General features: G+C 39.3%; 2 protein-coding genes across 6 annotated transcripts in view; both read right to left on the bottom strand.

Annotated features, from left to right (window-relative positions):
• OCLN (occludin) overlaps positions 1–4,229 on the bottom strand; it is a 48,329-nt gene extending 44,100 nt beyond the window's left edge. For 2 of the 5 annotated variants that reach the window (XM_033110875.1, XM_033110879.1), the window contains exon 1: positions 4,125–4,229. The gene's annotated coding sequence lies outside the window, so the exon portion shown is untranslated. Of the gene's footprint in view, positions 1–2,829; positions 2,852–3,913; positions 4,064–4,124 lie in introns of those variants that run through there. The other 3 variants (XM_033110876.1, XM_033110877.1, XM_033110878.1) reach the window with 3 other exon arrangements.
• Positions 4,230–22,315: 18,086 nt separating this feature from the next.
• LOC117024460 (ubiquitin-60S ribosomal protein L40-like) lies at positions 22,316–22,852 on the bottom strand. Its single transcript, XM_033109799.1, has one exon. The coding sequence runs from the start codon at positions 22,813–22,815 to the stop codon at positions 22,363–22,365; it is 453 nt and encodes a 150-aa protein (XP_032965690.1). The 5' UTR covers positions 22,816–22,852; the 3' UTR covers positions 22,316–22,362.
• Between the last annotated feature and the right edge of the window lie 4,976 nt (positions 22,853–27,828).

Here is a 27,828-nt window from a genome sequence, read left to right as displayed (position 1 = left end):
CAGTATTCACAGAGAAAGTGCTTAGATCCAGGAATGATGGTTATTAAAAAGAAGCAAACCTCTGCCTAACCTTGAAATGTATGCATCCTGTTCCAACTAGGTGTCTCTCTAGGAGGGTGACTAAAATTATTAAAGATCTAGAAAAACCATGTCTTTAGGAAAATGATTGCAAAAACAGGAAATGTTTGGCCTGGAGAACGCAACATTAGAAGGACTACTATGGCAGCCTTCAAATATCTGAAGAGCTGTCTTTGTAGTCCTAGAAATGGTTCTCTGAAAAAAAACACCACAGGGTCAGGTTTCCTCTCAATGTGAGGAATTATCTCCCTCACCCTGACCCCACACACCCTCCAAAAATAACAAATAACAATGTGATCTCATGCCATTTACGCAAAGCTTAAGTAGTTTGACTTTGATATTTTGGGGGGACTGGACAGGAGGATGTCTAAGGTCTCTTTCAAGGCAGTCTGTGACTGTGCTTTAAGGCCACAGCCAAAGGTGAAAGAGAGCCAAGAACAGACTGCTGTCCAATGCCCAGCACAGCAAATCATGACAGTGATAGGGACGTAAGTCAAATAGCTAAGTAAGAGTCAGGGGCAAAAAGGACGCAGCAGACCCTTGTGAATAAGTTAAGCTGAAACCCAGCTCATGTTAACATATAATAAGAATCCTCCCCTTGAAACTGTTTACTGGTAAAAAGCTGCCTTAATAAAAAAAAAAAAAAAAAAAAAAAAAAAAAAAACTAAGCTAAGATGAAGTAGAAAAGTCTAAACACGCTATGCATTTTCAAATTATTCTTTAAACTATCAAAAAGTAAAAAATAAACTTTGTATTTAAGGGCAGTCTGTTCCTTTTCAATCACATACAGCAATAGTTCATTTGCCTTTAAGAAGTTTTTAAAGCTGTGCCTGATATTAAATGATTCTATTTAGGTTATAGGCACATCATTAGTTAACTGCCTAAAATTTTGAAATTAGACACATTTTGAAATAGACAAGCTCTGCGTCAACAACTGCATTTTTAATAGGCTCTCCAGATAATTTTTAAGCACACCATATATTTTGACAATCATTGTCTAGAATAAAGATTATCAGTCCAAGGAGGGCCTTGGTCTTGTGAGTTTCCTGTCTAGAACACCCAGATCTTCACATGGCAGGTGCCTGGGGCTCAGGTCTCAGCTCAAATGTCGCTTCCTCAGAGAGGCCCTTCCAGTCACTCATTCCATTCACCAAACCTGTTTTATTTTCAGAGCAAATTTCACCCCCCCGCAATGAAATTATTAGTTTTTCCTTTTTTTTTTTTTTTAGTGCCACAATCTCCACCCCAACAAGAATACCAGCTTCACACTTAGATGTCTATCTTGACCATCACACTTATTCTTGATCCCAGGTACAAAGTGATGCTCTACCAATATTTTGATTTATAAAACCAATAGCTGGATCAAATATATAGTGAATGAAAGAGAACTGACTCTGGGTGGTGAACACACAATGTGATATATAGATGATGTATTACAGAATTGTACACCTGAAACCTATGTAACTTGAACAATTCTCTGCAATAAACTTTAATTGAAAAAAAAAATAGCCCACATTACAGTTGGGGTTTCAATCTAGCAATGAATGTCTTGAAGTTCTTCACTCACCTAACCCCCAGTAAATACAATCCTTCAAGTTCAACAAAAGTAGTTAAGAGCTTAAAGTCTGAAGGCAAAGGAGAGAAAAAGGTCAAATACACAAAACCATACCGGGATCACCAGGAAGCTTGTTAAAAAGGCAAAATTCCAGGCCCCACTTCTGACCTATTAATCAGAATCTGTATTTCAGTAAGATCCCTAGGTGATTCATACTACATTCAAGATTGGAAAGGTAACTAAGTTACAGAACAGCTGTAAGCCTGAAGCCTAAAACAAAAGGTGTAACAAAAATCTGCATGGGGTTTTTACTCTAATATTTTCATAAATAGATGAAAAAAAGCCCACTAAATATTCTAATGAAGTAAGCCTCAAAATTCAACTGAAGAAAACTTTCCTCTGGAAGGTTCCTGGGAAAGTGAAGGATATCAGTTAATTAATGAGGTTACAATTAATCTTTTATCATTTTGAAAGGGCAATAATTCCAACTTTATCTTTAGAACACGAAGAATTTTACGTTGACATCAAATAGGATGCAGAAAACTTATACGAGGCCATAGGGACCAATCAAAAGAGAATTTCAGAGAAACTCCCCAAAACTAGTTCTGATGTTGGAATATCAAGAACTGCTGCTTTTCTAGTATACATTCCCTGATAAGCTGAAGTAGTTTTTCAATCCAGCCCTCCTGTAACATATTTGCCCTACAGGTGTTCGCTCACCTTTAAAAAGGGTTCTAATAAGGTCTACCTTTTAGAGTGGCTGATTAAATGATATAAGGTACAAAACGCTTTTAGCACAGGGCCTCCCACACAGGAGGCACTGCCCATCATTCCCCTAAATAACCCGGAATTGTCTAAACCTCCCCATCCTGCTCTCCATCACCTAACAAAGGAGGCATAAATGCAAAACTACAAAAAAAAAAAAAGTGTTGCTCTGCCTAAGGAGGTATCTATTACTGTGACTCAACCATTTAAAACATTAAAAAAAAATCACACAGAAAATAAAGATCTATACGTACAACGGAAAAGAAACATTGTTACACTTGGGAATGCGTAGTTTGAGAAATCCACCTCCGTCTAGAAAGAAGTAGTTTTCAATCACAGCAAGCATCAACACCAGTGCCTTAATGGGAAGGGTTTCTCTTTTCCAGGGATCCCAAGAATACACCTGTTGTGCGCGAGGGCCACACACTAACCTGGAACGCTGCCTCGTCCCCGCCCCGCCTCATTTCCCAGGTGGGCAGTGTGCCCAGCCCGCGCCAGGGCCGGCCTGAGGATGCCGTGACTTCTCCGGCTGAGTCGCTTCACCTGGGACACGAGGGGCCTGGAGTCGCTCTTCCAGTCTCTTCCAGCCGCAAAGTGCAGAGGCCATTTTGGCCCCTCAACCCACCTCTCCCCGCACTTCCTCCGACGCAGGCAACATGTCTGCTGGACGGGGAGGTGTAGACCCCAGCGGCCGGGCCGGGGGCAGGTCCCCGGGTACATGAGGCCCCGGCGCCCAGGAGCACCCTCGGCAGGGCGCGCTGGCCCAACAGGGACCGCCCGAGGCCTTTTGGTCACGGCTGAGAATCCCAGCGTGAGCAGATTCCCTCGAAATACAGCCTCCCTCGAAATTAAATCCCCGCCCCCCAGCTGAAATCCACAGCGCTCACCCAACTCCCACTAAGTGGATTCAGAATAGCCGGTCGGCCCACACTGTCCTCCAGGAATAGTATTCCACGGATTCAACCCGGCCACCCTCTCTCTCCGGGATACCCAAAAGGGTGGGGTGGAGGCGGAAATAATGAAGTCCCCAAGATCTAAGCTGCCCCCGCCAGCGAGCGGCGCCCTCCCTCCAGCCTTGGGGGTCCAGACCCGTGAGGAGCCGGGCGCTGTGCCCCTCTCCGTAAGGACCCCTCAGAACAGCAGCCCGGAGAGCAGAGCGCAGGATTCTCACTGTTCGTGAACCTCCCGCCCGGCAACTACGAAAAGTTGCCCGAGCCGCCTGGGCGCACAAGCGTTAAGCGTTTCCGCGGAAGGAGCTGATCGGAGCCTCCAAGTGGCCCCTGGCACCCGGGGCAGCCTCCCAGTTAGCCCCGCGCTGCTCGCTCCGCGGACGCGCGCCTCTCCGGCTCCCGCGAGTTACAGCCCAGGGACGAAACCGCCACCGAAACCACGGCCGGGTGCCCTCTCCCCGCGCCTCCCCTACTAGACAGAGGCGCCGCGGGGACTCTGGGGGTACCGTGCGCCCGGGTCCCGCGCCCAACTCTCCCGTACTCACTGGAGCCCAGCCCGACCTACCAAGGACGACGGGACCCAGGGAGCTCGCTCACCTGGCGGGCGCACCTGACGCTGTGCGGGCCGTCAGCCCGCAGCCCGGGACAGAGCTAGGGACTCAGCTCACCTCCTTTTCCTCTCGCCCCCCCACCCCGGCCGCCCTGCCCTCGGGCATGCGCACCAACGCCAGGCCCGGCTGCGGGAGGGTCCGCGGCCGGGTGCGGGTGAGTCTCACCTGCTGCACCTCGCCGGGGCTCCTTGGCGCTCTGACCAGCTCTCCCGGGAGTTCCGCCGCCTCCGCCGGAGGAAGGAGAAAGGGGGAGGTGGACGCAGGCTAGGAGGTACGCAGGCCAGGAGGTGTGGCTGCGTCCTCCCTCGGTGACCCATCCACCTGAAACTCGGATGGGAGGGGGAAGGGAGCGGTGGAGAAGAAGGCGGGAGGAATTGGCTCGGCTCCGCACACCCTTGTAGTGCTCTAAGTTAAAGGAAAACTCCGCATTTCGGGCCGAGGGGCGGGGATCCAGCTCAGAGGAAGTGCTCGGGTTCCGGGGCAGGGGCTTGGGGGGTTGGGGGGGGCCTAGACCACCCTGGGGCGTGCTCCGATCTTCGCGGGCTTCTGATAGAACAGTGGACTGAGGTCTAGATAACACTGTTTTCCTCCAGAAGAGAGCTCAGCTTTCGGCAAGAAAAAAAGTACGTCTTCACACAACACTTGCCTGCTCCAAAAATTTGGTTCAATTTTGTTAGAAAGAAGCATCCAGATGTGAAAGATTTTCAAAAGTTATGCGTAAATTTAAGAAATGTTTCTGAATCTCTGGATCGAGGGAAAAAGACCATTACTCTGAGTGGTTAAATGAAGGTGAAGTACTGTAGATACTGGTGTCAGTAAATTTGCCATCAAAATTAAGTGCATACTAACGGTATACAATATTACCACTTCAGGCTCCTCTGCTACCCTTCCCAAATTTAACTGATATGATGGAGAATCTGCTCTTGGGAGGATTTAAACTATCTTAATATTCTCTTTAGCTTAAAAAAATATAAACTTAGTTCTGTGTGCTGTGTTCTATTTCTTGATCTGGAGGCTGTTTCCAAAAGAGCGTTCTCTTAGGAAAATTCATAGTCTACATTTCACGATGTATATATACACTTTTACTCGTATATATGTATGTTGTATTTCAATATATATTTTTTAATTTTACTCCAGAAGTTGGCAATTTTAGTTCTTGCTACTTACCATCTGCATTGAAGGCTGGATTTTAGGTTTCTTAAATTCTGCCTCACTTTGTATTCCAAGCTGGAATGTCAGCATTGCTAATCAATTTCTGTACAATCCCACCCACTTCTCTGCCTTTAATTAAGTGGTTAGAGCTGTGACTCTCATACAATAGATCTCAAGGCATAATTCAATAGTTAAGGAAGTAAAAGCGTTATATAAATATAAGGTATTTTAATAGATGAGAGCCTTAATGGGTAATTAATCTGATTGGTGTTGTTTTCATGGAAGTCATTGCTATAATTATTTTAGTATGACTGTAGTTTTTGAATGATGCATTTTAAATTGATGTTGTTAACACTGGGAAGTCAGGTTAATCCTCTTAATGTTCCCTGTCAGATTACTGAAATCTCCAAACATTCCACTTGGTTTATAATTAAACAAGAGAACATTTTCTAATACTCTTAGATTTATAAACACATCTATTATTTTATAGTGTACTTTGACATGTTCTGAAGAGAACTTAGTTTTTTCCCCCGCTTTTTAAAATTGAAATATGTATCACATACCATAAAATTCACCCTTAATGTTAAAGTGTACATACAATTAGTGGGTTTTAGTACATTCACAAGGATGTACAACTATCACCACTACCTAATTCCAGAATGTTTTCATCACCCTAAAAAGAATCCCTGTGTCCATTAGCGGTCACTCCCCATTTCCCCTTGCTTCCAGACCCTGGCAACCACTAACCTACTTTCTGTCTGTATTGATTTGCTCTTTCTGAACATTTTATGTGAATAAATATGTGGCCTTTTGTGTCTGGCTGCTTTCACTGAGCGTAATATATTCAAGGTTCATTCATGTTGTAGTACCTACCAGTACTTCATTCCTTTTTATGGATGAATAATATTCCATTGCATGAGTATACGACATTTTGGTTAAACCTTCATCAGTTGAAGGAAATTTGGGTTATTTCCACTTTTTAGCTATTCTGAATAATGCTGCTATGAATTTTAATGGACAAGGTTTTGTGCGGACATATGTTTTTAATTCTCTTGGGTAAATTAGGTTTTTTAATTAAACTTTTTATCACTTTAAGAGATTAGCTAATTCATATGTTATTTTTCTTATTCCCATACCAAACCTAAACCCAAAGGCATGTTGTGTTAGAATGGAAGCTTAGTTACCATATTTTATTTGCTTTCCTTATTCATTCATTCAACAACCATTTTCTGATTGCCTACTATCTGCACAATAGTAAACAAAACGCCCAAATCCCTGTCTTGGAGAGGCTTATTTTCCTGCTGAATTCATGCATGTGGAGTAATAGAATTTATTAAGTTGAACTATATGAAATTGGAAATAATTGTTCATTTTAACTACAAAATGGCAGTTTCATGTGGTTCAACTTAGGACCAAGCTATATTTCTATTGGAATAGTATGCCATTTTTATTCCATTCAGATTAATTTTCCAAATGATGCTGACAACATTGAAAAATCTAAAAACTGTGTTCTTTTAACTCTTGCCTAGCAGTGTGCATATTAGGTAGTAGTGGAAAATGTTCAAAAAGAAAATCCAGCCTCAAAACCTAAACACATCATTCTTCAACAGCAAAATTTGTTGGATGTCCTGTTCAGTGTAGTCATGTTACCTAATCATAAATCGTAGCAAAATTTTAATTATTTTTAATCAAATATTCCTTCTTGACAACTCAGAGCAGTATTATGGACTATGACCCACTGTTGAACATTATTTGACTAAAATCCTCACGAGTCAAAGTAAATATTATTCTCAGAGGAACTATGGTTAGAAATTTGTTGATTTTACCTGCTGTCAAATGATAAAAACCAATTTGTTTTTCTTCAGTTTTATATGTAAAGGAGAAACTTAAGAGCTCAGAATTTGGTGTCAGAAATATAGGTTCAAATCTCATGTTGCCACTTATTAGTTGGATGGATTAATCCTTAAGGGAAATTGAAGTACATAGGCTCATTTTTCCCCACTGTACATTTGGGATATTAATAAATGGTACTCTTTTCCTAAAATTGTTGAGAAGCACGTGGACAATTCACCAAGAGAAACCATACCACAAGCTGGGCCACAAAACAAGTCTCAATAAATTTAACAAGTCGTTGCTGTATCCCATCTGCCTGAAACAGTCCCTGTCATAGAGCTATTCCATAAATACTCATTGAATGAGCAAATGAATGTAACCCTGTTTCTCGAATCCAGCATGCCTGTGGAGTCTTGTCCATCTTTCAGACAGTCTTCTGTCATTATGAAAACAGCACATTCCTTAATAGCATTTCAGGGCTTACATCTCTAGTACTAGGTCTTAAAGAAGAAAAGAAGGGGGATTAGAATATTTCCACTCTGCCTCACCTGCTTAATAAATGAATCCAAGGATTGGTATTTGTTCAAGGGCAACTCAGGAGTTGCTGACGACCTGGCCTGAAGGGCCTCTAATTTTCCCACCCAATCACAATCACAAGGTGGGAGGCTCCTAGGGCAGTTTCCTTGGACAAATTAATGGAGGAATTTATGGGGAAGTCATCAGGAAGGCAATTTCTGAGAGGATGTTGAGGATGATGACGTATGGTGAGTAAAGCTCTATCTCAATTGCTATGTATTAAGCAAGATCCTCCAGGAGGAGCCAAGGTTAAACAGTCAGTTCCTGAACTGGAACTTCAACAAGTGGGATAATAGTAATAATAATTGCCATCCTTTATTCAGGGTAACCATGTGCAAAGCACTGTACTAAGTGCTTTATGGACTTTTATGTCTTTCTTTTAAAAAAAAAACGAAAAAACAATCTTTTTTTTTTTTTAATTTTATTGGGGAATATTGGAGAACAGTGTGTTTCTCCAGGGCCCAGTCATTATCCTTCAATCTAGTTGTGGAAGGCGCAGCTCAGCTCCAAGTCCAGTTGCCATTTTCAATCTTTGGTTGCAGGGGGCACAGCCCACCATCCCATGCGGGAATTGAACCGGCAAACTTGTTGTTGAGCACCCACGCTCTAACCAACTGAGCCATCTGGCCACCCTATTTTTTGTCTTCACAACAATCTTACGATGTAATATTATTTTTCCCATTTCTGGAAAGTAAAGCTCAAAAAGTTTTGATCATTTACTCACGATATCAGCTAAGTTGTAGAGTCTGGATGCAAACACAGGTCATTTAATTCCAGAATTAATGTTCTTAACAGTTTTACTGCTTTTTGTCTCTAAAAAATACCCAAACTCCTTTAAACTACCCATAAAAAGATTTCAGAGTGCAACCATAGGTTGCATAGGTAAAACAATCCTAAAAAAAAAAATTGTACAAAGGAGTGTAATGGATAAGAATGAACCAGTTAGATAGAGCAACTCCTGACAACATGGTGAATTTTTTAAACATAATATTGAACACAATAAACAATGCCGTCCCAAAATACAGTATGATTCCATTTATATAAAGTTCAAAAACAGGCAAAACTAAACTACATCATTTAGGGATTCTATACATAACAGCAAAACCGCAAAGAAAAGCAAAGAAATTATTACCATGAAAGTTAAGATACCATAGTGGTTACCTTAAGAGGAAAAAAGAGAGTAAGGATGGGAAGAATAGAGATGCTTTAGGGGCGCTGACAGTATTGTTTCTTCACCTAGGTTCAGGTTACATGGCTGTTAGCTTTTCAACAATTTATTAAACTGTACACATATGTCTTTTGCACTGTTTTGTATGCATTTTATAACAAAAATTTTATTTAAAAGACTAGAATTTAGAGACATTCTTAAAAGGTGGTTGAAGACTTTTATCTAGTTGTTTTGTTTTGTTAATAACAGTCCTCAAATACCAGAAGAAAATAACTTTATAGGATTAGTGTAAGTTAAGATCATTACTTGAAGAGGGAGAGGAAGGGTTTTGATCTTGGACAGAAGATTGCCACAATTACATTTTTTTAATTGCATCAGTCATAGTAATTTCCATTGCAGTGGAAAATTGGCATTGGAAGCTGTTTCAGGAACTGGCCCTGAAGCTTTTAAGCTTAAAAAAGGAAAGAGGAAAAAGTAAACATTAATCAAATACTACAGATACTGTGTTCTCATATCTAATTTTAACTTCATGGAGTTCTTTACTTCCTGTGTCCCCCAAACTTTAAAATGTACTAAGGATAATCTTGTAACTTATCACAAGGAATCCTAACTCACTTGAGAAAACTCACTTGAACTGGGTTGATATGAAACTGATATACTTTACACAGATCACAAACTTCTCTTGACATTCTGTTGGTTATAGGTACAGTTCTTTTATTCATTAGAGGAGCTTCCACGTGGCCACTTTTCTGATTTTACTTGGAGTTTCTTTAGAAGAAACTTTAGGAGCCTGCAAAGAGAAACTCACTACAGCTCCTGAAATAGCTGTATAGCTCTTGATACTAACCTACATAAGGTGTGGTCTAAGTGGCATGTGTGTGAATTGTATATGAAAAGGAATATTTATTCAGTCAAAAAATATTTACACAGTACCTAATATGTACCGGACCCTGATCCATCTCAACCCTGGGAGATACAGTGGCCTCAAGATAGACAGGGTCCCTCACGGAGGTTTATACTCTAGTTCAGAGCAGATATGCAACAAAGATGATTAAATTGAAAATGAACACGATGATTTCCGATAGTGATGAGTGACTTGAAACAAAACATGCTAAAACAACAGAGAGGGCTGGAAGAGGCAGTTGGGGAGGAGCTGCGTCTGGAGAATGGTCCCTGGAGGCTGCTCTGAAAGTGGTGACATTTGAGCTGAGACTTGAATGTTGAGAAGGAGCCAGCCACGTAAAGATGTGGGCCAAGGACACCCTAAGGCAAAATCTAGGACCGTTTTGGAGATTCAAAGTACAGGAGGCCAGAAGAAGGCGAAGAAGGCGAGAGTGTGGAAGATAAAATCTGAGGAAGGCAGAGGTCAGATCTGAGATGCTATGCCACCTGAGTGTGTGTATTCTTGTAACTGCAACGAGAAGCCTTTCAGGCATTTCATAGTGATGAATTTATGTTTTGAATTTTGTGATGTTTTAAGCGTCAACCTAAACATTTTCCTATTTTTTAAAATAATTTTGTTTATCACTTGAGTATTTAACTTTAAAGTTTATAGCTTCTGTATAGAAAGGATTAAACCTGAGAAAGAGAGCCAAGGTGATCTGAAACTCAATTGATAGGATCTTTAAGAAATGTAAAGGACTCCTATTCATCTTCCTACTTGAATCTTAATTAACAAGGTTGGCCTTTGTGCCTAAGAGTTATAAGATGTGGAGGGACTAGAAAGGGAGACGGTAAGAAAAGCTCTACCATAGCACATGATTATTTTATTTTTCATGCTTTTTCTGTATTTTCTAAAATTTCTCAATGAACAAGCATATATTATGTTTGACAATTAGGAAAAAGATGTTTTCACTTTTTCCTAACTTACTATGTTGGAAAATTCAAACCTATACAAATGCTGACAAAATAACACAATGAACTATATTTTTCACCTAAATTCACCAGTTGTGAACATTGTCCACATTTGCTTGCTTTTTCTCACACACACACTCACATATGAAATATCTATAGTACATAGTATATTCTTTTTGCTCAATTATTTAGACATAAACATTCGTACTGTTTTTGGTTCAATCATTTAAAAGTAATTTGCAGATATGATGACACTTCACCCCTACATACTTCAGCATGGATCTCTTAAGAACCAAGACAGTCTCTTGCATAATCACTGTCTTAGTTTGTGCTGCTATAACAGAATGCCATCGACCGTGAGGTTGATAAACAACAGTTTATTTCTCACAGTTCAGGAGGATAGAAATCTGAGGTCAGGGGTTCCGCGTGGTCAGGTTCTGGTGACGACCCTCTTCTGGGTTGCAGATGGCAGTTTTCTCCTCATATGATGGAAATGGCAAGAGAGCTCTCTGGGTTCCACCCTCGTGATCTAATCAGCTCCCTAAAGGCCCCACCTCCTAATATCATTGCATTAGGGTTAGGATTTCTTTTTTTTTCTTTTTTTTTTTAAAGATTTTATTGGGGAAGGGGAACAGGACTTTATTGGGGAACAGTGTGTACTTCCAGGCCTTTTTTTCCAAGTCAAGTTGTTGTCCTTTCAATCTTAGTTGTGGAGGGTGCCGTTCAGCTTCAAGTTGTTGTCCTTTCAGTCTTAGTTGTGCAGGGCGCAGCTCAGCTCCAGGTCGAGTTGCGGTTGCTAGTTGCAGGAGGCACAGCCCACCATCCCTTGCGGGAGTTGAACTGGCAACCTTGTGGTTGAGAGGACGCCCTCCAACCAACTGAGCCATCCAGGAGTCAGCTCAGCTCAAGGTGCCGTGTTCAATCTTAGTTGCAGGGGGCGCTGCCCACCATCCCTTGCGGGACTTGAGGAGTTGAACCGGCAACCTTGTGGTTGAGAGCCCACTAGCCCATGTGGGAACAGAACCGGCAGCCTTCGGAGTTAGGAGCCTGGAGCTCTAACCGCCTGAGCCACTGGGCCGGCCCAGGGTTAGGATTTCAACATACAAATTTGGACAGTGGTGGGGGGACACAAACATTCAGTCCATAACAACCACCATACCATAATATAACCCCCCCAAATGAACATTAATACATAACATTATCTAACACACCGGATATACTCACATTGAGCCAATTGTCTCAAAAGTGTGTTTTAGGGTTTGTTTGTTTTTTAATCCAGGAGCCAGTCATGGATCATTCTTTGCATTTCATTGTCATGTCTCTTTAGTCTCCTTAATTCTTGAGCAGTCTCATTACCATTTTTGTCTTTCATGACATTGCCATTTTTAAAAAGAATCTGGGCCAGTTGTCCTGTCGAATGTCTCACAGTCTGGGTTTGTATCCCCACCCCCACTGTTAGATTTAGAGAAAACACTGTTGGCAAGAATACTCTATACGTGATGTTGTGGATGTCATACTGTATCACGGCAGGATGCTGACTCTACAGAGCAAGTTGTCTCAGGATGAGTGATGCCAAGTTTGAATCAGGTATTACCCTCCAGATCTGCCTTTTCCCTTTATAATTAATTATTATTCTGTGGGGTGATACTTTGATTCTATGTGAATATCTTATTCCCCAACAACCTTTCATCCCATGAAAGCTTTTCATGTCCGTTGTTGATTCTCGCCTGACTCACGTATTGCTTCAGTTGGTACATAAGTTATATTCTAATGCTGTCAAATATTGCTATTAACACTAGTACTATCAAGAAAAAATAAAGAATTTTTTTTTCTGGCATAAGATTCTAATTAATCTGAGGATTTTTAAGAGAAATAAATGAGATCACACAGATGAAAACACTTGTAAATAGAAAATACAAGGTGAATAAATTTTGTGCTGTTGAAAGAATATAATGAATAAGTCCAGTTATTGTAATAGGCCTAGGGTTTTGTTTTGGTGATATAATCTTTAAAAAAAATGTTTAACTTTTTCAATTACAGTTGATATTCATATTAGTTTCAGGTATACAGCATAGTGGTTAGACATTTATATAACTTATGAAGTAATCCCCCAATAAGTCTAATACCCCCCTGGCATTATACATAGTTATTACAATATTACTGACCATATTCCCTATGCTATACTTTATATCCCATGACTATTTTGTAACTACCAATTTGTACTTCTTAATCCCTTCACCTTCTTCACCCAGCCTGCTAAGCCCCTTCCCATCTGGCAACCATCAGTTTGTTCTCTGTATGTAGAAGTTTATTTCTATTTTGATTGTTCATTTATTTTGTTCTTTAAATTCCACATTAGCATAATACACTCTGAGTCCATCCATGTTGCAAATGGTAAGATTTCATTCTTTTTTATGACCAAGTATTATTCCATTGTATATATGTACCACATCTTCTTTATTCAATCGTTTATTAATGGATACTTAAGTTGCTTCCATATCTTGGCTATTGTACATGAAATGTCCTTTGTCTCTTGTAATAGCCTTTCTTTTAAAGTACATTTTATCTGTTATAATTATTGCTACTCCAGCTATTTAAAATTTCCATTTGCATGAAATACCTTGGTCTATCAATTTACATTCAGTCTGTGTGTGTCTTTTGATCTGAAGTGGGTCTCTTGTGAGCCAATTAAAGAATTTTTAAGTGTGAGAAAAAGAAGATGGAAAACATTCTAATTCATTAAAATAGTGATCTTACATGAAAATATTTTCCTTTTGATTATACAATTTCTTTCTGTTTTACCTTCAAGCAGTCAACCAATCCCTTCACCTGCATAATATATGTATTGTTTGCTTATTTACTAAGGATGGTAAGTGACGTGGGGAGAAACCAAAGCTTACTTTTGTACAGCACTCTTCCCTTTGGTCATCTAGGAGATGAGATGTACACTCATAAAAAGTAATAAAAGGACAGGTAAGTGCTGGATGAGTGGTAGAGATAAGAACATTCTCTTTTCTGAGTAAGTGGAACTGCCCACCCGATACCCACATGCTCCTCCCACCTCCTACTCCTGTCTCCGTGGCTTGACCTTTCTTCACACTAATTCCTATACGTCAAATGTTCTCTTACCTTTGTTTGCAAGTTCATATACTAAAGTATTACCAGTGCTTCAAGACTAGGCTGCCACCTCTTCTATTTAATAACAAAACAACAAACCTTCTTTAATTTCTCTTATTCTCTAAGAAGTGGCTTCTCCCAATTCTGTACATATTCCAAAAACAATTTATCTAAATCTGCTGATGGTCTAATGTTAAATCACTTTCTAACTTGGATCACATGGGTGTGTAGGACCTTCTCCTAGACTATCCACAGTGAGGGTGAGCTCTCCTGATTTGCCTAGGCTCAATGTGGGCCCCTCCTTTTGGTACTTTGCACTTTTGTTACTTTCGGTGAGTAAATGAACAATCATCAATAAACTATCCCTAAGGTATACTGGAGTTGAATTGTGCTGGTGATAATTCAGAAGCTCTACTCTTGCCCTCTGTGCTAATTTTTTTCTAACATGTTCCATACAGTAGTAGGTTCACAAGGAAGTTTCCTTTACTCCCTTCCTCTAGACAGAGGGAAAAAAATAACAGGAAACCAACCCACAGCAAACAATGAAGATGGATATCAAATATTTGTTCCTTTCTATACCAGAGGAGTTATGCACAAGACTAGGTCATCACAGGAGCACTTGAAAGAATCAAAGTTGCTTTGAGCTTTAGGAATTTCCAGTATAACAATTTGGCTGTTTTTATCTAAATGAAGTCAAGTTACAATACAGCCTTTTGACAGATGATTCCAGTATTCACAATCATCATCTGGAAGCTATGCCTATTTTTTTTTTTTTTTTTTTATCATTACATCACTGGTTGGAAGCTATGCCTATTATCAAACCTGTGATCCAGGAACCTGGTCCCACGCTGCAACCAGATAACTCGTTTCCTTAACTGTGCTTCCATGTTCACTGTACATTGTAAGAAAAGAAAGAGAAGGGACTATTTAGTGAATAACTTCCATGTCACTACCTACAACATCACAAGTTAAATATTATCTCTATTTTATAGATAAGAACACTGAGTTTCGCAGATGATAAAAACTGGTTTCACATTACACAGCTAGAAAGGATAAAGCTGGGATTTACATATCTTTCTGATCCAAATCCATGCTAATAAGACTGTGCTTTTATAGATGCCTGCCTCCTACAACAAACTGTGAGGTCCTTAGGTCCACATGACCTACCCCAATGCTTGGTGCATGAATACTGAATACGATTGAATATCCCCTGGTTTCCATTACCCCTGTCTTCTTATTTCACAGAATCTCAATTTCATTTTTATATTCACCCTCCTCAGGCTGCCGGGGACTTCAGGAGAAGGTACCCCACCCCACCTCATGGAGGTTACTCATCTTGTCCAAGATTACAAGTAACGGAGCTGAGACTCAAACAATAGCTTGACTCTACATCTTCCACTACTTTCAGTATACTAATCTACCTTTAAGGAACTATCTTCATGATAGAGTGTTCGCACATCAAAGTATTGTCAAACACACGGTAAATATTAACCTTAGAAACAAAATAATATGTGAGGTTTCCTTTGGCAGATTTCACAACTCAATAAATTAATAGTCCAAGTAGTGATGACAGCCATCCATTATACATACATGTGATTAGGTTGAAAGATAGACACTAGTCACCTATCACCAGCATGGCCTCGAAGGACAAAACCATATCAAGCCTTCTAAGAAGCAGTGAAAGCATGACCAAATATCTCTTCCCTCTTTCCTTCCTCTTTTACATCAGCCTTGGCAGCAAGAGAGAAAAAAAGAGGAAGACTTCCTAAGGGAACTGGACTAGAAGCCAGGAGACCCAGTTATGAACTCGGCTCTATCAGAAACCAGATGTATAACTTTAAGCAAGTCACTTAATCTGTCTTTACTATTAACAATAAAATAATGTCTGTGAAAATGTTTTGGAAGTATAAAGTGCTATAAATAGTTCTTCATTAGTACAATATTTAATATTATATATTCATATTAGTATCACTATTTAATACTAAGCTGCTTCTATATGTTTGGTCTTGGGGGAATACATGAATAATTAAGGCATGGTCTGTGCTATGGACATCTGTTGTTTTTGCAGGTCTAGCTTCTCTTAAGAGCACACAGTTTATCATTTGAAGACTTGTCTCTTCCCCCACTTACTGAGGTCTGATGGGATTGTCAGTCCCAGTGCTCTATCCGCACGGTAGTGGGTAGGAGATCCAGGCTGGCTAATTAGATGTGGTGATTGGCTCAAAGATGGACACATGACCCAAATCAAGGCTTATCAGAGGCTTCTCAGAGATGTAGTAGAGGGTTGCTGGAAAAAACAGTCTCTCCTGTAATCCCAAGAAATAACCATGCTGCATACTGGAGTTGAGCCATCTTCCTCAACTACACAGAGAAAGTATAAATATGAAAACGTGAGACAAATATGCTTTGAGAAGTGCAGAAGACAGAGAGGTGGACTGAGAGGGAGGCCTGAAGCCAAGTGAATCCTGAACTTTTCAGTTCTCTAACTCAATAGATTCTCTTTTATGCATAAAATCTTTTGTGTTCAGTTTCTTTCACTCGCAACCAAAGGAGTTCAAATACAGCTTCAGTCCTCAAATAATTCATATCTTATAAACTGTATAAACATTTACTTAATAATCAAAGAATAGATACCATTTAAAAAACATATCAGCTAATTAAAAAACATACTAGCTAAGTTTAAGTACCTTATAATGCCCTCAGCACCCTGGTATCTCACAGATGGAAGGAAATTTTCCATTGAACCATACTCCCTCTCCTCCCACCACTGGATTTGGTGGTTAGCAACAGTTTCTAACCAAACCTATTACTTCGCTTGTACCTGTTATTGTGTGTGTGTGTGTGTGTGTGTATAATTTAATTTAATATTATATGAACTAATAAAATATGATGGACCCTTAAAAGAGAGATGTTTTATGAAAAGCAAATTGTTAAAAGATTCAATGAAGATGTTGCTTAAGAACATTCATTGTCAAGTTAGTTACCATAGAGACAACTGTAAAAGATTGGAAGAAAAAAATACAAAAACCTAGAAGGTTTCTACACTCAGATTGCTTCCTAAGTACCTTTGATTTCTCATTCTACTTTAAAGGCATTGAAACTAGAAGTCTTATTAAAATGGCTTATTAAAATGAAAAAAACATTTGAAAATAATGAGAAATGATGAGAAACTCCATAAGCAAAGAAAAAGCGTTGAGCCTATATCAAACTATTGGCAAATGAGTACACATTCTATAGTTTAAATTAAAAAGGAAGTGTTTAAGGTATGTATATGTCACTTTTTGATCCTCCGCTTTAATCCACTCTTTTCAGTTGACATTCAACGTATTGATCCCAACTATGTGAGGTAAAAGCAACAACTTGTTGACTTCAAAATTATCTTACCTGAACTATAGGAGGTAGAAACTTACTTAGGGGTTGGAATATTGATTTTAATCATTATGACTCCATGTAAACTTCTGAAAATTTTAAATTTACTTTCAAGACAACACAACTTCAAGGTGATTAGTACAATAGGTGACAGTGCACTTAATATGAAATATGTGTTCTTTATTTTTAATACCATTTTGCCATAAGTCATTGTCATACAGGAGACCCTGCTCGCTGCGCCATGTGTCGTGCGGGGCGGCCTGCGTGGTCTCTGGTCCCACTCTCCACATAAGAATGCAGGACATGGTGAGGCCAAAAAGGAACACCCACGGAGCCATAGGTAGGGGAGTCATACCACTATACTCTCGCTGGCGGCTGTGTTGGAGACACAGGAAACAGGAGCCACACAATTCTCAACCCTCACTGTGCCGCTTGCAGGCTCAGCCACCATCTCCTTGCTGGCCCCCATTTTCCGCTAGCCTAGCCACGGCGGTTATATTAGTGCCCGATGGCTCACTGGTTACAGCTGACGGCCAACTAGCCACAGCTGATGGCCATTTGATCACAGTCGATGGCCATTTACTACCTGAGCCAGCACCTTTCTATGTGAGGCCGAGAGCCTGGGAACTGCTCTTTGGGGTTCTGTTCCCACTGTCATATAATTTGGACATTGTATATATCTTTGTATTTTCATGATTGAGCAGAATGCCTGGCTCCTAAGAGGTGAATGCGAAGAAACCTAGCTAGGGGAAAAGGGGCATTCTAGAAATAAGGAAGAGCATATACAAAAGCCTGCTTCGGGAAGTAGCCTCTCAGCCCACCCCACCCTCACAGCACTGAGATGAGGGTGCAAGGTACACCTTGGAGGGTCCTGCATATCCTGGAATTTTCAATTTTATGGTTTAGGCATGGAAAGGGGGCTTTTGAAGGAAGCTGCACAAACAAAACGTTAAGATAAAAGATCCCTGGTGACTAGAGAAAGAATGGATTGTGGGAGACTGAAGCTTGAGATAGATGTCTGAGATTACTATTGTGTGGTCCTTCTAAAACCTGGCATTTTCCTGACCTCCAAACCCTCAAGGATTCTCAGTAACAAATAGCTCAGCTTGCCATGCCCTCTTCCCTCTGGGTCTGTGCCTTCTTTGGGACCCATCTCCAATCCAGTCAATCTCACCTTCTCAGAGCCTCTTAATACAACTGTTTTGTAAATCCAGCTCTGGGTTCAACTCCAACCTTACCTCTTTATCCAAACATCTTTTGGCCGTTCCAGCCTATTGTAGCCTCTCCAAAACTCTCCCTCCCCAGAATTCCTGACTATTGGTGTCTGTCAACCTGGAGATAAGCCATGTAAAGTGATTAACAGAGGATAAGGATTGTATAAATGTTCAAGTATAGTATCTCTTGAACCGTTATTTCAACATAAACATATTGCCCCATCCTCAGCTCAGTGGAAAATTCCTGAAGTGTCAAAAAAATGCTTTTCAAACTTCTTATAGTGAATTTTCAATAGCACTGCATTTCCTAATTCTTAAACCCACCCTTACATTCTTTCAAACTTGGTTCAAGAGAGCTGTGCTTTTACTGAGAAAATCTAGGCCATTTTCATCTTTCTGAAAGGGTATCCTAGTCAACCCTCTTTTTTAATCCTCCACTCCCACCCCTCTCCATCACACAACCTGTCAGGATTAGCTTTTGTTCTCCAAGTGCACCTCTTAAGGGTTTGTCCACTAATGCAAAATGCAGAAGTTCTCTTTTTCTTTTTAAGAAGCAAAGTTTTCTGAAAAAACTAAACAAAACAAAAAAAGTAAATTTTTTTACGACAGTAAGGACCACTAATAACCTTCTATGGAAGTTATTAAGGGTAACGTCTTTGCTCTTCATAAACTTGGTCTTTAGCACAAGTTTACACCGGAATTGATTCAGCATTGTACTAAGTTGAGTTGCCAGCAACTTTGCAAAGTTCCCACTGTGCAAATACCCAGATAGTTGGAATTCCTTAGTTTTCCAGCTCAAAGGCTTTGTTAGGGGTGCATTCACAATGTTGACTCAGATTGGCCTCTAGGTATTACATTGGCTTAGTCTTTCTTTTAAATATCCATTATTGTTAGTTTAGCTTCATTATCATCAATTTGGAGTTTTGCTTTGCTAACCATGTAGTTTTTATGATGCTTATTTGCATCAATAAGAGTTTTGGGCCATAATTTACAAGGACCTAGACTTTACGGTGTGAATGGTTTGATATTCTTGTAGGACTGGAGTCTGGTTTACTGCTGTATCTCCAGTAGCTAGCATAGCCTGACACATAGTAGATAGTCAATAAATTTGTTGAATAAATGAAGGTCACTGGATACAATAGTTTTGAGAGACATTTATGATGTAAAACCTGGTAATGAATTAATTGGATGTTGGGGAGTGTAAAGGATGTGCACAGGTTTCTGAGAGGAAAACAAGAGGCTGTTTTTCTGCGTGAATGTTTTATTCACAGGTGGGTGGGGCTCCCTTGACCTGGTCTTCATAATTTAAAACCTTCTCACTGGGAGGCCAATTCCGAATTCTAGAAGCAAGCTTCCGGAGGAACAATATATCTGACTCCACCCAGTTTTTTAATTTAAGGAAGCAATTAACTTCTCTGAGACGTCTCTTTCAGTATTCCCATGGAGATTAAGACAGAGCCATTTCCTGGTGAAGAGCATTTCAGAGTGGGCAGTGAAGAGACAAGGTAAGGTCAATTACTATAAGCCAGCCAAAAATAAAACAAAAATTTTGTGAGGGAAGATAGAGGATGGTGGCTGGGTTCATAGGTCATGTCCATAGAAATTGAGAGTCACAAATCTGAGCCACAGACTCTTCACCCCCTTCCCTGGATTAAAAGTTATAATAAAGTTGCAAAAAATTTACAAAGGAGTTAATATAGATGTCGATTATTAAAAGTTTGTGATGGTGCACTGCGATAGTCTGACATGTAACTCAAAAGAATTTCAAAGAATTGAGTGACAGAATAACTCATTCTATTTACTCATTTATGTGAACAAGGTTTCTTGGTGTTACATCTATAAAAAATGAAGAATAGGAATAGACTTGATGTTAAATCTTGACCCATTCTAGCAATTACTAATACTCAAGGCAATGAAGTTATTTTTAAATAAAAAATTATTTTCATTAATATATCTAATTTTTATCTCTTACATTTAATAATTTTTAAAAAATGTTTAATTTATCTTTTTTGGTTAATTATATACTAATAATTATAATAAATCAGAGCAAATTTACTTTTTTATCACGAAGAGCATTATGATTCCAGTTTAAAAAAATAATTTCATGATACATAAATGATCAATTAAAGGCTTTCAAGTTTAAAATAGGAAATAACTCCGGGAATGGATTTATTAGTTCAAAGAGAAAAAGGAGTGAAGTAAAATGTATAACTATTGAAGAGTTTGTACATATATAAATGTATTTAGATTCTGTTAGATACATTTTAAAGTGATGTAACAGTTTATTAAAGTATTTTTTTTAGAAAGTAATAAACTTAGTCTAGGACTTCAATTGATCTGCTCCCAAAGTAACTAAAAGTTATGATGCCACATCCGATTGTCCTTATTTTTGGAGACTGGTCTTAGCCATCCACAGATTTTAAAACTTGTGAAGAAAAGGAAGTAACACCCTCTCCAGGTCTTTTGAACTGCTAGGCCATACCCTCCAACTGGCTCCACCCCAGCACCTTAGAAAAGAAAAGACAGACTTTCAAAGCCAGCAAAGTAACAAGGTTTGGATTATTAAATGGAAACAAACATTTACAGACCTTTTTCCACTTCTTAGTCTCCTCCAGGCAAAGATTTAATAAGTAAATACCCTTTGTCCTCGTTCATTTTTCTGTAAGAAAATAAATCCACACCACTTTTCTCTCAACTAAATTATATGTTTTATACAATATAATATAGTAAATTAAATCTATCTATATATATGACTTTTCAATATATGATATGATTCAGGTCCTATTTTATAGGTTAATAAGACCCAGAAATTTAAAAGTTATTTATTCATATTTTTAAAGGACTAATTAACTGGTTTTGGTAGAATTTTTAAATAGCTTTCCCTCCTCTTATTTGGAATATATGTTGAATAATTATAATGAAATAAGTAGATAAAAAATTTTCAATAAAATTAGATATAACCAATTTTTATGATGCTATTTTGAAAAAGTCAATTTTTGTTAGCATGGTGCTTTAGGTATTTGTAATATTTATGTAGCTATTTCAAAACTTAAATGCTTGTATCTTGTCTTCAGTCTAAAGGTTTAAACTAGACTACAAACAAGGCAAAGGTTATAGCATGAAAGTAAATATTTAGATTGCCTCTTAAAATAACTTTGCAGCTGCAATATTCCCATAAAACAGTGTTTCTAAAACCAACTCTGGGGGTGAAAAGCGTAAGTGCGTGGTTTGTTTTAATTTTAAAACCCTGATGACCCTAACTATTTACTTCTGAATAACTACTTTCCTATTCTCTAACTCAGTTTATATCTACATGCCATTCTCTCCATGTCTCTGAAAGTGCTCTCTTACAATGTACTCCTAATTTCATTCCTATGTCTCATAATGTTCACCAACTATACACTTCATTTTCTTCGGAATCTTTTTACTAGAAGTTCCCTGAATGATTCACTGGAGTGCTCCTTCCCCCACTACAAGCCAAAGACATCTCTGAAACTTGTCACTTCCATTTCCCACCAGTTTATGGACGCCCAGGCTTGGAGTAGAGAGGGCAGCAGTAGACTTGGTACCACGGTATATAGAAAACACAGGTCTGAAACGAGTCTTGTCTTTGGTTGCTTGAGATTGATTTTTTTGTGTGACATTGTCCTTAACTAATTTGGCCAGCCCAGCCAGCAGTCCAGTAGTAACATCTGTTGACCTAAGTATACTCCACCATCATTCAGTCCAATCAGTTTATATTATTTCATAGTATTTTTGTTTTTGAAGATAAGCTAGTTCAAATTATTTTCTGGAGTCTGTATTTATAAGTCTTCTGATGAACGAACAGATGAATTTAGTCAATTTCAAAACCAAATCAAATCCAGAATATATAAAGAACTCTTACAACTCGACAACAAAAACGTAACCCAATTAAAAAATGGGCAAAGGACTTCAATAAACATTTTCCACAGAAGGTATACACATGACCAATAGATATGTGAAAAGATTCTCACCATCATTAATCATTAGGGAAACAAAGCAAAACCATAATGAGATATCACTTCACACGCATAAGATGGCTCTTTTTTTTCTTTTTTTTTTTTTTTTTTTTACTGCTCCAGTCAACGAAAGGGAAACTTTATTGAAGCCCCAGGGCCAAGGGATTTGTGCAGGAGGCCACCCTGTGAGCCGAGGAGGTGGAAGGCCCATATTTGACCTTCTTGGGGAGTAGGTTGTTGGTGTGGCCACACTTCTTCTTGCGGCAGTTGACAGCACGAGGATGCAGGCGAGCATAACACTTGCCGCAGATCATCTTGTCACAGTTGTACTTCTGGGCAAGCTGGCGGACAGAAGGCTCAATGATACCACCCCACAGACGAAGCACCAAGTGCAGAGTGGACTCTTTCTCGATGTTATAGTCTGAGAGAGTGCGGCCATCCTCCAGCTGTTTGCCCACAAAAATCAGACGCTGCTGGTCAGGTGGGATGCCCTCCTTGTCTTGGATTTTGGCTTTGACGTTTTCAATAGTGTCACTGGGCTCGACCTCGAGTGTGATGGTCTTGCCTGTCAGGGTTTTCCCAAAGATCTGCATCTCTAAGATCTGCTGGGGAGGCTGCTTTGCCGCCTGGTTGAGAAGAAAGAGGGCGGCCTCTTTTTTTAAAAAAAGACAAAGATAAAATAACAAGTGTTGTTGAGAATGTGGAGAAATTGTCTTTCGGAACTCTTTGCTGCCAGGTGGTGGGTCAGAATTCTGTTTTTATTAATATATATGGTCTGATGATTGTATATAGGTTTCTTACAGTGTATGCATATTTGTATGTATATAATTATTAACACTGAGATGAACATATATGCCCATAAATATCTTTGCACATATCTAGGAATTTGTCCTTGGGATGAATTCCTAGAAGTGAGATTGCCTAGTCAGAAGGTATCGCTTTTTTAAAGGACTGTATTTAATTCTGACATTTTGGCAATGGACATTTTCATGGTTAACCAAATTCTGCTCTAAACAGCTGTGGATGAGGCTGTTTGTTTTTCTCTTATATTCAGACAGATGACTTCAATGCTAAAATAGTTCATCTGTTATTCAAGTAATAATAATAATTAACCCACCAAACCAACCAACATGAGTTTGAGTATCAGCAATGTGTTCCACTCTGCTAAGGGGTGTGAAAAATAGAGATGATGTAAAAGACTTGGTTTCTGCCCTCCTGCAGCGTACAGGCTGGCCAGGGAATGGAAAATTAATACATGACATAAATTTGGGCTGCCAATTATTATTCTATAAAGTGAGAGTTGGATGACACCTCCTTGAACTCTCTGACTCCGACACTCTGTATTTATGGAATCAAGAGAATAATGAACTGTGGCCCCCGCAGCTCTGACTGGAAATGGTGCAATAGAATAAGGGTGAAGATGTGAAGGGTGAAGAGTTAAATAAGCTGGGTGTTCAGTGAAAGGTCGTAAGAGCGTCAGTGCAAATCTTAAGAACAACGCCCTGTAGGTAGAAGTGAGCTTTGCTTGTGTGGGAAAATTGAGGACCTGCCTCTGGGCCCCCATTTCCTCAGTTGTACAGTAGGGAAAGAATAGCAGTCCTATCACAGAGTTGATGTGGGTTGGGATTCAGTGAGTTCACATGGGTGTTGGATGTACACCTCCAGATGCACTCTCCCCACTTCTCCACTCTGACCCAATGGGCTGACCTGGGTGGACTCATCATCAGGTTCCTTGTCTCTGCCTTCCGGTTGGCTCCAGCCAATGGGAGGTACCAGCAGCACGTGGGAGGAGAAGGAGGTTGGAATATTTGTTCCCTGGGTCTCTTCTCTGGTATCCTCATGGGCTGGATCAACACATACTGTGTTTTGCGGAAAATAAGACCTAGCTGAACCATCAGCTCTAATGTGTCTTTTGGAGCAAAAATTAATATAAGACCCAGTATTATATATTATATTATATTATATTATATTATATTATATTATATTATAGACCCAGTCTTATATTATAGTATAAGTATTATAGTATAATATAATATAGTATTATATAGTATATATAATATATAGTATATATAGTATATATATATAGTATATATAGTATATATAATATAGTATTATAGTATAATAAGACTGGGTCTTATATTGATCTTTGCTCCAAAAGCCCCATTAGAGCTGATTATCCGGCTAGGTCTTATTTTCGGGGAAACATGATATAAGTTCCTGGACCCCACTCCAGATTGGTCAAAAAAATCCCAGGGAGGGAACTAGGAATCAAAAATAGGGAAGGGCTAGTGTCATTCCCATATTATTAACGCACAGCATTTTCCTCACCTGTCATATATCCTTCAGTCTCCTACCCTAGCACAAGCAAAGATAATTCATTGGCATCAATACAACAATATTAGAATAAAAGCATATTTTATGAATAATTTGTGAATGTTTGCTATGATACTGCATACTAAGATACAGTTTTAAGTGCTTTATATGTTTTAGTTCACTTAATCTTCACAAAAACCTTAGGGGCTTGGTGATATTGTTATTCCCATTATACAATAAGGAACCTGAGGCCCAGAGAGGTAAAGTAACTTGTCTAAGGTTCCACAGCTAGTAAGTGGCATTGCCAGGATTTGGACCTAGTACTGGCTCTGGACCCAGAGCCAGTACGCTTAACCACTCTACTATATAGCTTCTAACAAAGTTCATGGCATATGGCACACCAGTGACTTCTATGGAAAAACAAAACAAAACAAAACATGGTTAGGTCTCACCAGTAGTATAAGCAAAGGTTCTGCTTTGCACATGGGAGGTGCTCATTCGTGTTCAACTTACATTACAAAATGGAGATGGGAAGACCAGTTAGGCGGCTATTCCAGTCCGGAAGTGAGCTGCTGAGGACTTAAATGTTACAAAGATGAAGAGGAATTTCTGTAGTCCAATCATTCACTACCAAGTTTTCATCATGACAATAGAAGAAATTCAAGGAGAAATCTGTAGGGAGATGGTGACACTTATGAAAGTGACTCATGAAGAATTAGTCACTGACATAGGTGGTGTGATGACATCAGACACCTACAATAACATTCTTGCTGGATGTAATCTCTCTGTATTCTGATTTCAAACCCTTAATCCCAAGGGTTTCTAAGAAAATCCTAGATATCACCGCTAATTATACGAAAAGCAACAGACTGTTCCCATCACACTCTTGCATCAGGGAGGCTGAATCACATGGCAGGCACCTTCCATATTTTTGCGAAGGTAGTTCTGCATAGTTTTGTCCCACAGTTTAACTCGGGTTTGCCCTTCGGCAATAACAATCCCCAGAGTACTGTTGACTATTAACAACATTGGCAGGCTTCCTGATCACAAACAGCATTTAAACAGGGAAGGGCTGCTGTTTTTCACACATTACTAACAGTATGTCCCTCACCTGTCATGCATCCTTCAGCCTCCTGCCCTGTCACAAAGAGAATTCATAGGCATAAATACAACAAGGTTAGAAGAAAAGCATTTGAACCCGTATAAACAATCTCCAGGTTCATTCTTTTGTAGACTTTCTGGTTTTGGACTGCTCATAGAGGAGAAGGGGAAGAAAATGATTATAATCTGCCATCTCACATGTAGGGTTTGGTTCAAAGTCACAAACACACACATAATCTTGGGTTTCAAGTATGAGTCATTAAACCAACAGCTGTAAGATTGTTGTGTTGCCTTAGCCATAACTTTGTAAATGTTTCCCTAAGACCACTAGAACACCAGGCAGTTCTCAATTTATGAAAGGACTGTTGCTAAATTTACATCATTTTAAACTAGGAACATACTTTTCTTCAAACATACATGACTGTTAAAAATTGAGGTATTACATAAGTACAGTAAAAGACACTAATTTTAAGTGTTCAGTGTGACAAATTTTTACATATGTATATTCCCAAGCAACCAAACAGATCAAGGTAAAGCGTCCAGAAGATTCCCTCATGCCCCATCCCAGCCCATAACCATCTCTGAGAGATAACCTCTATTCTGAATTCTACCACCAGAAATTAGGTTTTTAAAATAACTTTTTGATTGATATAGAACAGACATATGTTAAATACATAAAGTGAACTAATACTAAGGCTAGAGTGAACTATTTAAATATGAATAAATCCATGTAACTACTAACCAAAGCAGAATATAGAACATTTTTATGTATATAGAACATTTTATATATATAGAACATTTATGTTGTAGATTCCCTCTTACCCCTTCCCAGTTAATAACCGGCTCTCCCAAAGTAACCCCTGTTCTTATATCACCATCGTTTAATTTTGCCTGTTTTGAGGCTTTATATAAATGGAATTGTGCAGTATGCACTCATGTCTGGCTTTTGTTCAACATCGTGTCATGTTTTATAACAGCAATTCGTCTTTTTTTTTTTAATTTCTGTGTAATATCCTATGACTTAACCACAATTTATTTCTCATTTCTACTACTCTATTGGTGGACATCTGGGTTATTGCCAAGTGTGGGCTATTGTAAGTAACACTGCTAGGAATATTCTTGTACGTGCCTTTTGGTAAACATTTGTACTCATTTCAATAGAAGTAAAGGTGTATACGAGCGTATCATAGGAGAATTGGCCCTAAGCTGGGAAGGCCAGGAAATTATTGTACTGCATTGCTTTTGGATGATGTTTTCTGAATCTCAAACCTGGAGACCAGGAATATATCTCCTCTGTCTAGGACATTAGTGGGGACCCTTCCTACCTTTTCGCTCCGCCCTGGAAGCATTAAGGTTGAGGGTGTTCTGGCTTTGGTTGCCATTTTTATATCTGGCTTATTTGTAACTGATGAAGATAAATCCCTGACTACACTCACAATTAGGACAACTACTATTCTGTGGGTGGGGGTGATATTTGTTTTCTTTTTGGCTGTTAGTATCCAAATCCCTTCATACTTTTGGGGAACTCTCCAAGTGGTCAGTCTCAGTTGGAGGCCCAGCTGGCCTCCTGAAGCTCACCAGGCCCTCGCTGTCCCAGGCTTCTTTGTAACCAGAGCATGGTAAAGACCTAGGTTCTAGCAATCCACTACTCACTGAGTCATCTGAGAGCTCCAGCATCCTAGGATGGCAGGGTTGGTGGTACATTTGGCACATAGAGGGCAGTAAGAACAGAAGAGCTGTTTTCACCAGATGGGATTTTAGATGTGACTTCGAACATTGTTCCTGCTGCAAAGCCTCCAGCTCAGTTCTTCAGCCCTCCCAGCAATTCTGTAAGCTAGACAGTAGATGGTAATAAATTCCTCTTCTCCTTAAATCACACAGCTTGGATTTCTGTGGCTTATAACTAAGAATCCTGACTGCTAAACCCTACCAAAATTCCACCCCCCACCAAAATGATGATTATACTTATTATCTGAATTGGTAACACAAAAAGATTTTGTTTTGTGTAAAAAGAGCAACACTGTATGCTATTTACAGTTCAAAACTGTCTTGGTAAATGCCTATTACAGATCTAACATCTTGTAGTAACTTTCTTTCCTCCAAAGCAAGTAAAAGGTAGGGTTATCCATTAAACAAATTACTTAACAGGACAAACAGAATGAAGTCTTTAAATACATACCTGGAGGTGGGGT

Source organism: Rhinolophus ferrumequinum, chromosome 7, assembly GCF_004115265.2.
Source record: "Rhinolophus ferrumequinum isolate MPI-CBG mRhiFer1 chromosome 7, mRhiFer1_v1.p, whole genome shotgun sequence".
Taxonomy (NCBI): Eukaryota; Metazoa; Chordata; class Mammalia; order Chiroptera; family Rhinolophidae; genus Rhinolophus; species Rhinolophus ferrumequinum.
Note: the sequence above shows the minus strand (reverse complement) of the source record. Positions and strands in the feature narration are given on the sequence as shown.